At 42.3% G+C, this 13,631-nt stretch overlaps 2 protein-coding genes across 9 annotated transcripts in view; one reads left to right on the forward strand and one right to left on the reverse strand.

The window, feature by feature from the left end:
* The window catches only part of NEK3 (NIMA related kinase 3), a 31,382-nt gene extending 26,871 nt beyond the window's left edge, over nucleotides 1-4,511 (forward strand). For 6 of the 8 annotated variants that reach the window (XM_078351878.1, XM_078352059.1, XM_035297225.3 and 3 more), the window contains 5 exons: nucleotides 353-455; nucleotides 994-1,137; nucleotides 1,388-1,522; nucleotides 3,417-3,543; nucleotides 3,995-4,511. In XM_078351878.1, coding sequence (XP_078208004.1) covers nucleotides 353-455; nucleotides 994-1,137; nucleotides 1,388-1,522; nucleotides 3,417-3,543; nucleotides 3,995-4,088 — 603 coding nt within the window. In that variant the 3' untranslated portion in view covers nucleotides 4,089-4,511. The remainder of the gene's footprint in view (nucleotides 1-352; nucleotides 456-993; nucleotides 1,138-1,387; nucleotides 1,523-3,416; nucleotides 3,544-3,994) is intronic. The other 2 variants (XM_078351913.1, XM_078352075.1) reach the window with 1 other exon arrangement.
* A 3,509-nt stretch (nucleotides 4,512-8,020) lies between these two features.
* On the reverse strand, nucleotides 8,021-9,953 carry LOC100404894 (melanoma inhibitory activity protein 2-like). Its single transcript, XM_035297257.3, is given in 3 exon segments — nucleotides 8,021-8,976; nucleotides 8,978-9,642; nucleotides 9,644-9,953. Coding segments are annotated over 3 exon segments (1,767 nt in total). The 5' UTR covers nucleotides 9,851-9,953; the 3' UTR covers nucleotides 8,021-8,081.
* Nucleotides 9,954-13,631: the final 3,678 nt, after the last annotated feature.

The raw sequence follows: 13,631 nt of genomic DNA on the forward strand, positions 1-13,631 counted from the left end.
TACAGCACACCATATTGAAATTTTTTGTTCCTCTTTTCCTGATAAAGAGTTGCCAAACATCTGTCATTTTAATATATCCTTTTCATACTTATAATCATTGATATTAATGGCTACGACTGTATATATCTATTATATACATGTATGTAGGTTCATGGTTAATATACATGTTATTAAATACATATACATGGCTATTAATATACATGTCTTTGGGGTTCTATGATTAGTCATGTTTTTTAATCCATTAATTTCTATTTGAAATTAAAATAGCTAACTTTGCCTATGTGTTTACCTTTTTTTTTTTTTTTTAGCAAATCAAGCATTATTTAATCTGTATTTTAAATTTCTTTTAAAGCAGGAGGAAGAACAAGACAGAAAGGGTAGCCATCCTGATTTGGAAGGCATTAATGAAAATTCAGTTGAAAGTGCATTGAGAAGAGTAAACAGAGAAGAAAAAGGTAACTTATTCAAATTCTAATCACTTCTTAGATGAGGAGTTGGTAAATGCAGAGGATATACCAATTTTTATGTTACTAGGTCTCAGGTATCATAAACAAGAGTACAAGTCAGTATTTTTTTGCTTACCTAGTAACTTATTTAATGTTTTAGGAATATATTATTTACCACAAAAGACAGAATAGTATATATCAGTAAGAGCCATTAGGAAGAGTACTATTTATTGCATTATACAATATAAAAAGCATGTCCTCCTGTGTGTGTGTAAGTCCTCCCAGGGCTTTATTCTTGTACAATGTGGAATATGTAACTATATACATATCTATTTTTTTAATTCAGTCACATTAACAATTCATTTTAACTTTTCATTTTGGAGTTTTTAAAAAATGTCCTTTGCTTAGATTTGAAAGGACATTGTTGCTAGATCTGCGTTTGAAAGAGAAAAGAAACACTTCCATATTGTTGTTAGAGTATGTGTGTGGACAGAGAGGAATACGTAAAATACATGCTTGGCATTCCTTTCTTACACTTTAAAATCAGGTAACAAGTCAGTCCATCTGCGGAAAGCCAGTTCACCAAATCTTCACAGGCGACAGTGGGAGAAAAATGTAGCTAATACAGCTCTTACAGCTCTGGAAAATGCATCCATACTCACCTCCAGTTTAACAGCAGAGGATGATAGAGGTTAGTAGTCAGACTGAAGACTATTATTTTATTAGAGAACTTTTTCTAGTAGTTATTCGGTACGCTAGAGGTTTGTAATGTCTGTGAAGGGTAATTAGTGTCACACATCAGAGCATTGCTCATACAGGTGAGTGAAGTAGATTTTAGTTGACAGTCAGACATAAATAACTTTGCTTGAAAATATGATCCGGAAGGTACGTGCTGAAAAATCTTTTTTTATTCGACACTAATTTTTGTCTTTTATAACTAGGTGGCTCTGTAATAAAGTACAGCAAAAATACTACTCGTAAGCAGTGGCTGAGAGAGACCCCTGGCACTTTGTTGAACATCCTTCAGAATGCTGACCTCAGCTTGGCATTTCAAACATACACAATATATAGGCCAGGTAATTCATGTCTGTATGCGACCTTGGAAACCCTTTGAGTTTTTGAAGATTGTGGTAAATAGATACAACATAAAATTTACCTCCGAACCATTTTAAAGTGCACAGTTCAGGGGCACTCAGTGCTTCACACTGTTGTCCAGCCATCACCACTATCCATCCACAGAAATTTTTCTCACCTTCCAAAACTAAAATCAAAGGGTTTCTCCTCCCAGAAACCCTTTGATTTCAAAGTTATAGAATAATTCATAGCATTGTATTTTTGCATGTTTTTGCATCTTTTCTAGCCAGTCTTAAGCTACAATTAAAGTTTTTCATAGAGCTACATTACTTCTATTTGCTCATATCTTTGCTTATTTTCATAATCCTGCTACTGCTATCCTTGAAGAGTAGCCCATTTTTATCATGTGATATGCCATTGCCTTAGCAACAACTCCAAGGTTTCTTCTGCGGTATGCCTAAACTCTGTCATTGAATAGAGCTCAAAAAGGATGATCAATTAGGATTTGATTTTTAATTTTTTTAACAGATATTTTTACTAAAATTGTATAAAATAATTTTTTATAATACTATCCTTAGGAATCTAGGCCAGTGGTCTGCATTAGATATGTATATGTGTGTGTGTATTATAATTATGATAATTTAATTACTAAGCTACCTTGCTAGGTTAAGATCTATGATAAATTATACCAAGTAGAGCATGTAATGGTATGGCAAGTCTGACTATATTTATTGCAATGATTGTTTATTTGGTCAATATTTATTGAATGCCTAACATAGGTTAAGATAAAAAAAGAATAAACACATTTCCTGCCCTAAGGATGAAGGGGTTCATTACCTGGGATGTAAGCACACCGATAAAGAATGATCGTGCTCTGTGGTGTATGCATTCAGCTGGAGAGGAGCACCAAACATCATGAAAGCCCTAAGGAGAGGCTGAAGCATGGGAGGGAGATGTTAAGGAAGGTTAATGGTTATGAATTTTAATTTAGCAATCTTAGGTCCTGGCTTTTGTGTCCGGTTTAGTGATGAAGTTTTGTCATTTTAGGAAACTCCCTGTTCAAAAACTGTATCATAGTTCTATTTTGAAATGCCTTTTATAAGATTCAGCCCATGTTTTTAGGTTAGGTTTTCATGCTGTTTGTGAAAAATCTAGAATTAATTACTACCTGGAAAAATTTTTTAAAGCATACATGTAGTCTTCCTTCAGTTTCCTATTTTTCTTCCCCCTCATTGTGAAGACTTGGGAGGGGAAAAAAATTGCTATAATCCAATTTCCAAAGGTAACTTTTATTGCCTTAATATACATTCTTATATTTGGAGGGTTTTATTGTAATTTTTCAAGTTTTTTTTTTTCTCTTAAAGAAAATTATGTTTATAGGCTGGGTGTGGTGGCTCACGGCTGTAATCCCAGCCCTCTGGGAGGCTGAAGCAGGAGGATTACTTGAGCTCAGGAGTTCAAGACAAGCCTGGGCAACATAGAGAGACCTCGACTCTACTAAGATAATTAGCCAGGCATGGTTCTGGACACCTATAGTCCCAGCTACTTAAGAGTCTAAGGTAGGAGGATCTCTTGAGCCTGGAAGATCGAGGCTGAACTGAGCTATAATCATGCCACTGCACTCGAGTCTGGGTGACAGAGTGAGACTCTGACTCAAAAAAAAAGGAAAAAGAAAGTACTGTTTATACATTTAATTCACGTCCTGGTGCTTCTGCTTCAGGGGCCTGATTTATGCCCACAGTCATGTTGGGTAATGTGTGGAGACACTATAAAACAGTTATGGGACGTGGCACTGTCCTCAGTTAGCCAGCAAGCTTGTGGAGGAGTTTAGTCAAACTGCATGAAATAAGTAAATACTGTGTAAATTGGTATATTTTCTGTTCGTATCTCCTGAAGGCTCGGAAGGGTTCTTGAAAGGTCCCCTGTCTGAAGAAACAGAAGCATCGGACAATGTTGATGGAGGTCATGATTCTGTCATTTTGGATCCAGAGCGACTTGAGCCTGGGCGAGATGAGGAGGACACGTATGTTGTGATATGCGTTGAAAGCTTTAGCTGGGTGTGTGTGTGTCTGTGTGTGTGTGTGTGTGTGTGATTTAAATTAGACCATGATAATTTGAGGTTTAGCAGGGACCTATTTCATCATAAATGGGTGTTTATATCCTGATCTTTTGTCTGGGATGGGTTACAATCCTTACACTATGATTATAAAATTCCTGATTGAGCCCTACATCTATATAACCTTTCAGCTTGGACTTGTAATTTCTTAATACATTAGGTTTTACATTTTTGAAAGTTTTAGAAACAGTAAAAGAAGTGATCTTTTGTTAGAACTAACAATTTCTCCCCTTCAGTTGTGTTACGGAACTCATTTTTCAGAAGCTTAAATATTGTTATGGTGGTTCTGCTTTGAATTCATCAACAGATTCCGTGGCCCAAATGTAGACGTTTATGGTCCAAACTGTTTTTTTCCCAGGGACTTTGAGGAAGAAGATGACAATCCTGACTGGGTGTCAGAACTGAAGAAGCAAGCTGGATGGCAAGGCCAGTGCAATCCTAAGTCACACTGAGGAGAGGCTTCAATGAGTTCGTGTTGGGATGATAATTAGTTCATGTGATGTATATTTTCTTTTGGAAACAGAATGAAGCAGAGGAAACTCTTAATACTTAAAATTGTTCTTGATTAGTATCATGAGTCTGAAAAGTCTAAAACCCTGTAAGTTTTGAACTCAAGGCAGTAGGTATAGTGGAATGAATGTGAGCATCGGGCTTTGCAGTCCCATAGAGCAGAAATGGGATGCTAGCCTGCCTCTACCTACTTGTGTGATTGTGGTAAATTACTTGACCTCTTTGAGCCCCAATTTCCTTAACCATAAAGCGAGGATAATAATGCCTACTCAGAGGGATGCCGACCATATGTTATTATTCACATTATGATTTGTGTTTATTATTATGTGACTAAAGGTTTGAGAATATATTTAATTATGATACAATAATGTGTGCAAATTTTCAATGTGACCTGATTCTGAGTAGTTTGAAAATCATTCCAGTGATCTTCACCAGGGACCAGCTGTCCTTAAGTACAGTCCCTCATAGGATTCATGAAAGAGTCTGGGTTGGAGGGTCAGCCCTGGGAAGTGTGGGCTGGTCTGCAGATCTTGTCAGAAGATGGCAGTCCTACAGATGAGGAAGGAAGAGGCCAGAGGTGAGGAGTGGAAATGGTAATGAAACTACCAGAAACTAGAGAGTGATGTCGAACAAATGAGGGACACATGGCACACATGTGCTGGGTCCTGTCGTGTGTTAACATCATCTAATAGTATGCACTTTGGTGAGATGAGAGTATTTCATGAAAGAAGAAACAAGCTTTGCTTAGCACCTCTCACAGGGACATGAGCCAGGCAGATACAGGGAACAGTGCTAAAGTGAAGAGTAGGGGAAAATACATTTAGGGTCATTAACAAGCACTTGCTGAAATCTGGAATATATACATCTTTCTTTTTTGTTTTTTGAGGTGGAGTCTCACTCTGTCACCCAGGCTGGAGTACAGTGGTGCAATCTCAGCTCACTGAAACCTCCTTCTCCCAGGTTCAAGCAGTTCTCTACCTCAGCCTCCCAAGTAGCTGGGATTACAGGTGCCTGCCACCACACGCAGCTAATTTTTGTATTTTTAGTAAAGATGGGGTTTCACCATATTGGCCAGCCTGGTCTTGAACTCCTGACCTTGAATCCACCTGCCTCAGCCTCCTAAAGTGCTGGGATTATGGTTGTGAGCCCCTGTGCCCAGCCGGGAATATATACATCTTTTAAAGATTTAACAATTTTTGGCTGGGCATGATGGCTCATGCCTGTAATCACAGCACTTTGGAAGGCTGAGATGGGTGGGTCATGAAGTCAGGAGATCGAAGCCATCCTGGCCAACGTGGTGAAACCACATCTCTACTAAAAATACAAAACTTAGCTGAGTGTGATAGCGTGTGCCTGTAGTACCAGCTACTTGGGAGGCTGAAGCAGGAGAATTGCTTGAACCCGGGAGGTGGAGGTTGTAGTGAGCTGAGATCATGCCACTGCACTTCAGCCTGGTGACAAAGCGAGACTCCATCTCTAAGAAAAAAAAAAAATTAACAATTTTTAAATCTTAACATGCAAAACCTGTGGTATGGAACCTAACCTCATCCATTCGCTGTATTTACATTTAGTCGTCTTTCAGCTTTCATTTCTGATAGTCTCTGGCAGTCTGCAAATCTTTTCTTGTTTTTCGGGACTTTGACGTTTTTGAGTACTGCTTAGGTATTTTGTAGACTGTTGCTTAATTTGGGTTTGTCTCACAATTGGACTAAGGTTATGGACTTTGGGGAAAACCACAAAGGTGAAGTGCCCTTGTCGTCACATCATTTGAGGGAGTCACAGCATCAGCATTACTTATTCCTGGTGTTGTTCACCCTGATCACTAGAGTAAGGCAGTGTCTGCCAGGCTCTCCACTAGAAACTTCATAATTGTCCATGTTCATGCCGTGTTCACTATAAGCAAGTCACACAGTCCAGTGCGTACTCAAGTGGAGAGGAATTAATCTCCACCTTTGGGGGTGAGGTTGGGGGTGGGAATATATCCAATAGTAAGTCGTTTGTTTTCTTGCTTCAATTGTTCTAGCTCTGGCCATCGGGAATTGTTTCAGGTCAGCCCCCATGTCCCTTTGATGTGCCCCTATCCTTTTGGAATACTTCCTTCCTTTCTGGCACTACAAGAAGATGGTCTAGCCTCATCTTTACCTTCTCTGTCTCAGCCCCAGTATCATCCATTTCAACAAGGAGCCTTGGTTCCCACTGGTTTCCAAACCAAGATCTGGGTGCTGGGTGTGTTTGTTGCTCCTGGGGTGTCACTGCTTCTAGGTCCTCTCAGCAGACAGCTAGGAAGTATATATGTGTATACTAACCTGTGTACACTGTATAATTGTTTAACTGTCCACACATCTCTACAGTCATTTCTGTATCTCTCCGTCTGTACATTAATATTAATAAATGTAATATTAAATTAAGCATGAGCCAATACTGACATGTGCAACTGACCCAATACTACAAGGTTCATTCTAGCCTTCTTCTCATGCTTTTTTGTAACTTCTCTCCCCGACAATGAGGAAATTGGCTTGCACAATCTACCATCCTCTTAGCTGTTCAATCCTAGTCTATTTGTAAAGCACCTTCCAAACCATTAACCCATACCTCTGGGAGAAACAAATTTACCAACTAGGGTACAGAGTTTATGTATCTTTCCTACTGTCCCATGGTTTCCATTCAAACAGCATCTCTGAAAATTATTTAGGTTAGATCTTTGAAATTAGCTTACCACTCTCTTGAAGATTTTCAAGTTAAAGCAGGCGTGGATAATTTTAAGGATATTTCCAGATACTCAGCTTCCATATATACTGTATTTCATGCCTCTTACCTTCAATCTTAGCATTGCCCAGGGGTATAAACATTTCCAAACCATCAAACAAAAATAACTTGCTACTGTATACAGTTACTGAGAGACTGGATGAGTACTGGAGAATAAATCCTTTTGAAAATCAAATGTCTTATGGGGTTTTACTTTTAATAAAATTTCAGAAGACTAAGGGAATTATCAGTTCATTATTATAAACCATTTTTGGTTGTAGATTGCTATAAGATTCTTGAGATACAACTAGGCAAAAATCGAAGGAACACTTGTAACAAAACTTTCATTTCTATATACTTATTTCTTAGCACTTAGAGCCTTAAAAAAAAAAAAAGGAAGCAAATCAGTGTTAAACTTAATTGTAGCAAAAGTTAGCATTCCTTTATGGATACAGGAACTGTTGACACATGAGGAGCCCATCCAGGGCCTAAAGAGATGACTTCTCAATACTTATTTACTTTTTTGAGATGGTGTCTCACTGTGTTGCCCAGGTTGGAGTACAGTGGCACGATCTTGGCTCACTGCAACCTCCACCTCCCAGGTTCAACCGATTCTCCTGCCTCAGCCTCCCAAGTAGCTGGGACTACAGGTGTGCAATTTTTTTTTACTTTTACTAGCAACAGGGTTTCACTGTGTTGGCCAGGCCATGCTTTTAACACACAAACTAACCAATCCAGAGTTGATGTCCCCAGCTACCCACTTCATCAGCTTTCCTCAGAACTTACATGGTCTAGGCCACTATTCCTCTGCTCTAATCACCCCAGGGCCAGGTACCAGACAACTAGGGACAGCCCCTATGCCAGAGCCTGCGGAAATTACTCACACTATAGTGGCTAACCTTAACCCGGTTCATCTTGCCTCACTCATTCCTTCCCATGGAAACCACAATAAAGGCTCTTGTGCATCTTTTCCCATCACTCCTGCCTTCTCAGTGACCACAGTGCCTCCCTATGTGCTCCTGCATGGCATAGTACTTTTCCTTCTCTTGGGATCTGTGAGTCAGTCTTTTCAGTGGCAATAGATTCTTGACCTCTTGGTCTCTCCAAACCTGAATAATAATAAAACATATATGTATATATTTTTTAAACCAACTACAATTTATTTAAGCATAAAGTTACTTTCCCATTTGTCAACAACCACAGTAGACCTGGTGTCCTGGTGGAGGAAACATCATCCTACGGTCCTGTTCCCACCGAGGTGACAGGAACCCAGTGTCAGAAGGAGCCCTGTGAGGATCCGGTAACCCACCACAGGTTGATTCTCCTCTTTCATTGGTACTCTGACGATACAGAGGATTCCCTGGGCCTCTTGAGCCTCTTCCTTTCCCCCCAGGAAGCAAAGCTGAGAGTCTGAGTGGACCCTCCAACAGATTTGGAGGACAGAGAAAAGCTCTAGTTTCACATGAAGGTCCACCCATTGGTGAGGGACCGTACAGGGAATATTCTCTGCCAAATGCCCTATTTGGAACATCAAATGCATCAGGATCTTTTCCTAAGAGTTTAAATTTAAACTCTATTTCAGTTAATTTTTGTCTGCTGTGGGCATTTTCTTTCCTTAAATCATTGAGGTTTCCCTCAGCAGTCCAAGCTGCCAGCTGATCACGATGTGCTTTTTCCTCATAGGCAATGGTCCACCGTTGATAGTGATCAATAGTTCTCTTGAGTTCTTCTTCGAGATCTTTGGCTCGCTTTCTGTAGGTCTCCAGCTCCTCGGTGGGATGAACGATCTTTTTGTCTACTTTAGAAAGTTTCTCTTCTTTCTCTAACTGGCTGTTCTCCTGTAGTGTTAATTTCCTATAGAGTCTCATTTCATTTTCTTGATAGAACTGAGTCATTATTTTAAGTTTCTGTTGAAGCTTCTGATTCTCACTTTCTAAATGTGTGTTTTCTGACTGCAAAGATGCTTGTTGAGTCTGAAGATTTTTAGTACACTGTGTAAGCTCTTCCTTTGTTTTTTCAACTTCAGATAACTGAAAATCAATTTGGTTTCTTTCTCCTTCCAAGATTTTCAAAGAAGCATTTATTAGCAGCATGAATCAGTTTCTTCGAAGCTCCTTCTGGAGGATGATCTGAGTTAGCACCATCTTCTGATTCACTGTTCATTGGTAATTTCCAGTTCTCATCTTCCATTATGTCTTCTCCAAGCACAGCAGCCCAGTCTTTCATCTTCAGCCAGCGTTCCGTCAGAGTCTCCATGTGATTGTCTTTATCGTTTAGAACTTGCTCTGCGTGTGCTCCGGAGTCTTCCAATGTTATTTTTTGTTTATTAAGTTCACTCACTTGTTCTTTCCATACTTCAGCTTCTTGCAAAAGCTGTTTCTGGCTTTCCTGAAGTTGAGAATTTTCATTCAAGGCATCTTTTATCGCTATCTTCAGTCGTTCTTCATTCATTTGAGATATCTTGAAGATGATTTTGGCTTCAGCTACTTGTGATTTGAGGGATTTTGACTTATATTCTAGAGACTGTATCGTTTTTGAAATATCCGCCATCAGTTGCTTTTGTTCAGAATGTTTTGATTTCTGTTCTTTTAACTCTTTTTTGAGACCAAGTATCTCATTCTCAAGTTCATCATTGGACCTGCTCCGCTTTTCACATGTTGCCTCCAAACTTCGTGCCTCTGCTGCCTCGTCCTCAAAGCTGGCCTCCTTTAAAGATGACTCTACTTCACAGCCTTCATGCTCTTTTTTTAAGGAGGGTAAGGTTTTCAAGTAGTTTACATTTTTTGTCAATTAGTTCAGAAAGCGCACCGGCAAGCTTTTTCTCTCTCCTCGCATAAAGCCGACTCCTAACCGATCTCCAACTTCTCCACAAAAAAATGGGAACAGCAAAAACTCCAACAATAGCTGCCCACATCATGAATTCCCATGGAAACTCATGGGAATTGGAATCTGTGGTCATATTTTGAGGCAGTGCTGCCACAACCCTGCGTAGCTCCACCAGGACCAACCCGAAATAGGGCTGAGAGGTAGACCCGGGCTCTGCACAGCGCTAAGGCTGCTCTGACGGTCCCCACAGTAACTGGGGCAACAATAAGCAGCAGAGAACACACAGCCTTCCATTTGGAACCCAAATCCACCAGAGCAGACCACTGTGGAGCTGGCTGCGGGGGGCAGCTTGGGGCACACACAAGTCTCACAGGCCCACGCTGCCCACCCTGCCCCCATGTTACACTTTACATCCTGAGGCAGCGCTAAAACCTATATTTTAAAACAATACCACATGGAGAGAGACTCAGGTGATCCAGCCTCCCAGCTATGCCCATCCCCCAGCTGACACCCTAGGAAATGTAGCCTTGTGCATGAACCCAGGTGAGGCCAGCAGAAGAACCTCCCAGCTGACAGAATGATAAGCAATAACAAACTATTGTTTTAAGTCCCTAAGCTTTGGGGTCACTTGTTATGCAGCAGTAGATAACTGAAATAGCTGCCACCTTATCAATTTGGTGTTTCAGTATTTGTGGTCTGAAATCATTAATTTAGGCAATTGACTAAGATTATGCCTCATGGTAAATTCTGATAGGTAATTTTATACGTAAAATACACATTTTCTTATTGACCTTTGCTTCATTGAAGAGAGATTTATTTAGCTCCTCCCAAATGAGACAGATTATGCTTTCTAGATTAACTCCTTCCAGGAAAGGGCTCACCTCTGCCTAGCACGATCCTCAGTGTCTCATGTACGACAGAAAAATGCTCATCTCGTCCCCAGAAGGCCCAGTGCTGGCACATAGAGAGTGCTCCTCTTCCCTGTCCATCAACTGACCTGCTCTGTGTCCATTTCTGAAACACTGGCACTCCTTCAGCACGGATGATGCACTGCCCTGCAGTGAGCCGTCATCTCCCCCAAGTGCATGTATCGCCAGCTCACCCGGAAAGCTCTCTCCTTCAGGAGAGGAACCAAACTACCTACAAAATATCCTTCATGTACTCGGTGTTCTATAAATATTTTTGTTTAATCGGTTTCAGGAGATCCGGAGACTCTTTTTGTTTTTGTTAGTTTTTGCCAGACACCAGTTGGCTGTTCTGAAGCCGGCGCCCATGTTGACCTGATCGTGGGTGCTCACATTGAAGCAGAGGTCACATCTGCCACTCCCCTGCCCACAGCCTCCATTGACTTTTCAACTTGCCCTGAGACAGAGCCTCCACGGCCCTCCATGCACTGGCCCCAGCTCCCTCTCCTCCCCACCCGCTCCCTCCCACTGCTCTGCTTCTGCCTCCCACACCCCCTTGTCTTTCCCTGAACACAGCAAGCCTGCTGCTGCCTCGAGGCTTTTGCACTTAGGTTTCCTCTGCCTGGCCCACCCTTACTTCAGGCACTCACATGCTGGGTCCCTCAAGGGTTTGTTTGAATGGCACCTGTCACTGTGGCAGCTCCCACCCTCACGCCAGCCCTGCATGCTCTATCTCCTTTCCTTCCCTTGTCTTTCTCCCTATCTGTCTTCCTCCATCATGGTCTGACATGCCATGGATTCATTTATTTGTTGGTCATTCTGTAAACGTCCAAAAGGGCTCAGATGTGGCTGTTTTCCCAGTCTCGAGGACAGTGCGTGCGGCAGGTATTCAGTGACTATTGCGAAGTGAATGGACACATGAGAGGGAGGCAGAGCTCCTGGGACCTGTGTTTCCCATTCACGCTTGTTCTTTGTGCTGCTACCTGTGGCTGTTCTGCAAACAGCCTTCTCCATGTCACGTGGGGGCAGCAGCCTCATCGGCACCCGAGCCATGGCTGGCACATCCTCCACAGAGCTCCCAGCCCACAGTGTGTTCTCGGGAAACTGATCCCTTACTAAAGGCTGTGGGGACTAGAGAGAGGGTTTGCATGTACACTCTTTGGCCACATTTTCAAAATTTCCCTCTAAACATCTTTCTCTTTCTTTCACTGAGTTCCTACCTAATCATTGCCACCTTGTTTCCCTAGGACCACTTCAAGAGGCCTCTCCAGCGCCTAGACCCAGTAGGCAATGCTCTGCAGCTCCACGTGCCCCAGACATGCGGGCTTTCCCCCAGAGCAGCACTGACCTCACTGTCTGCCCACTCAGCCCTGCTCTTCTGCCCCTCACTGCCTTGTAAACTCAAGGGCAGGAACAATGGCCCCTGTGTCCAATGCAGTCCTGGCATGTAGTTGACATTTAATGAATGCTCACTGAATGGATGAATGAATACATACATGAATGAAGCAGAAAAAATACTGAGGAATCAGAAAAGGCAGACAGATGGAAATGACATAGAAGGAAGTTCAGAGTTAGAGAATTTACCCTTGTGAACCAAGGATTCTGCCTGCCATTCAGGGCCGATAGGTGTCCACTAAACACAGCTTTCCAAGGACAGGAGTTTCACAGCTTCCCCTCTTCCTCTTCCTGGCCAGAGCCTGTTGATTCAGACACCAAATAAATAAGTAGATGAGTGGGCAAACTGCATTCTCAGGGTTCAGTCTGTGCCCATGTTGTCCTAAAGCTAATGCTTCATGTGGAATGCAGTTGAGGTCATGGGGTTGAAGAAGAAACGTCCTCCCACTCCTCTTGGATACCCCCTTTCCCCAAAGGGGAGGGTAAGGGGCTTCAGTCCCTTCCAAGAAAAAATTTTATGGAGATACATTAAATCTAAACAAATAACTAAGGAGCTAAATGAGGCAGTTTGCTTTTACCAGTGGCAATTTGAAATTTACCCGGAGGGTTTTTAAGAAAAGGTATTGGCACCAAGGAAATGGGAGGGGCGCTCCTGAAAGGGGTGATGCAGCAGCATGAACCTCGTGGAATGACTGTAATTATACTGTCTCCTGCTCTCTAAGCCAGTGACAACATGTGCTTAGAGAGCTCTTCCGTGATGAGCAGACACCTCATCCCTCTTTTTCTGGATTTGCAGCTGCATTGCAGGGGCAGCTTAAAATAACCCAAACCCAGGCCAGGCTGCAACTGATGTGGGACCCTCCAGGCTACAGAGCCCAGGGCAGCACCACATAGAGTCTGCAGCCATTATGCTGCATGTCCTTCTGGGAATGCTAATGACCAGAGGTTTGCGACAGCCAGGAAATACAGCCTATCCTCATCTATTCCCTTTTCTCCTGGAAGAGATGTCTGCAGGACAAACATCTGGAGCCTGTAGGAAAGAAAAACTGCTACACAAGCTCTAAAGGTGACAAATAAAATCACCACAGCCTGTTGTCACCAGGCAGGCCTGTGGTGATCAAGCAGCATGGCTGGGATTTGGGGTGCATTTGGGAGGACCCAGGCAGAAAGAGAATGGCAGAGGCTGCCAGCCTGCTGCACAGCTGCAAACACACACCGAGAGACAGACAGGCAAAGCTGACATCTGTCAGGGAACAATTAGCTGCCATCAAGCCCTTAGCCTCTGCTCAGCCCTCTGCAGGGTGTGAATGTTTGCAGATGTCTTTCTGTTCTAACACCGTCTCTTCTTCACACACATTGAGAAAATGGAAGCTGAGAGTACATGCTGCAGGAAGTAGTCACTTGATTCCCAAGGTCAGTTTAGCCCAGGAACAATGACCCGTTCCACAGGTGCTGTGGGCCAACACACGCAGAGTCGGATTGTGTAACTAGTCATATAACACCTCATTTAGTCCCTGAATAATGCTATGAGGTGGGTCATATTCAGCTCGGTTCATGCACAGGGAAACTGATGCTTAGCGGGCTGAGCAGCCTGTCACCAAGGTGGAGAAAGCC

Source organism: Callithrix jacchus, chromosome 1 (assembly GCF_049354715.1).
Source record: "Callithrix jacchus isolate 240 chromosome 1, calJac240_pri, whole genome shotgun sequence".
Taxonomy (NCBI): domain Eukaryota; kingdom Metazoa; phylum Chordata; class Mammalia; order Primates; family Cebidae; genus Callithrix; species Callithrix jacchus.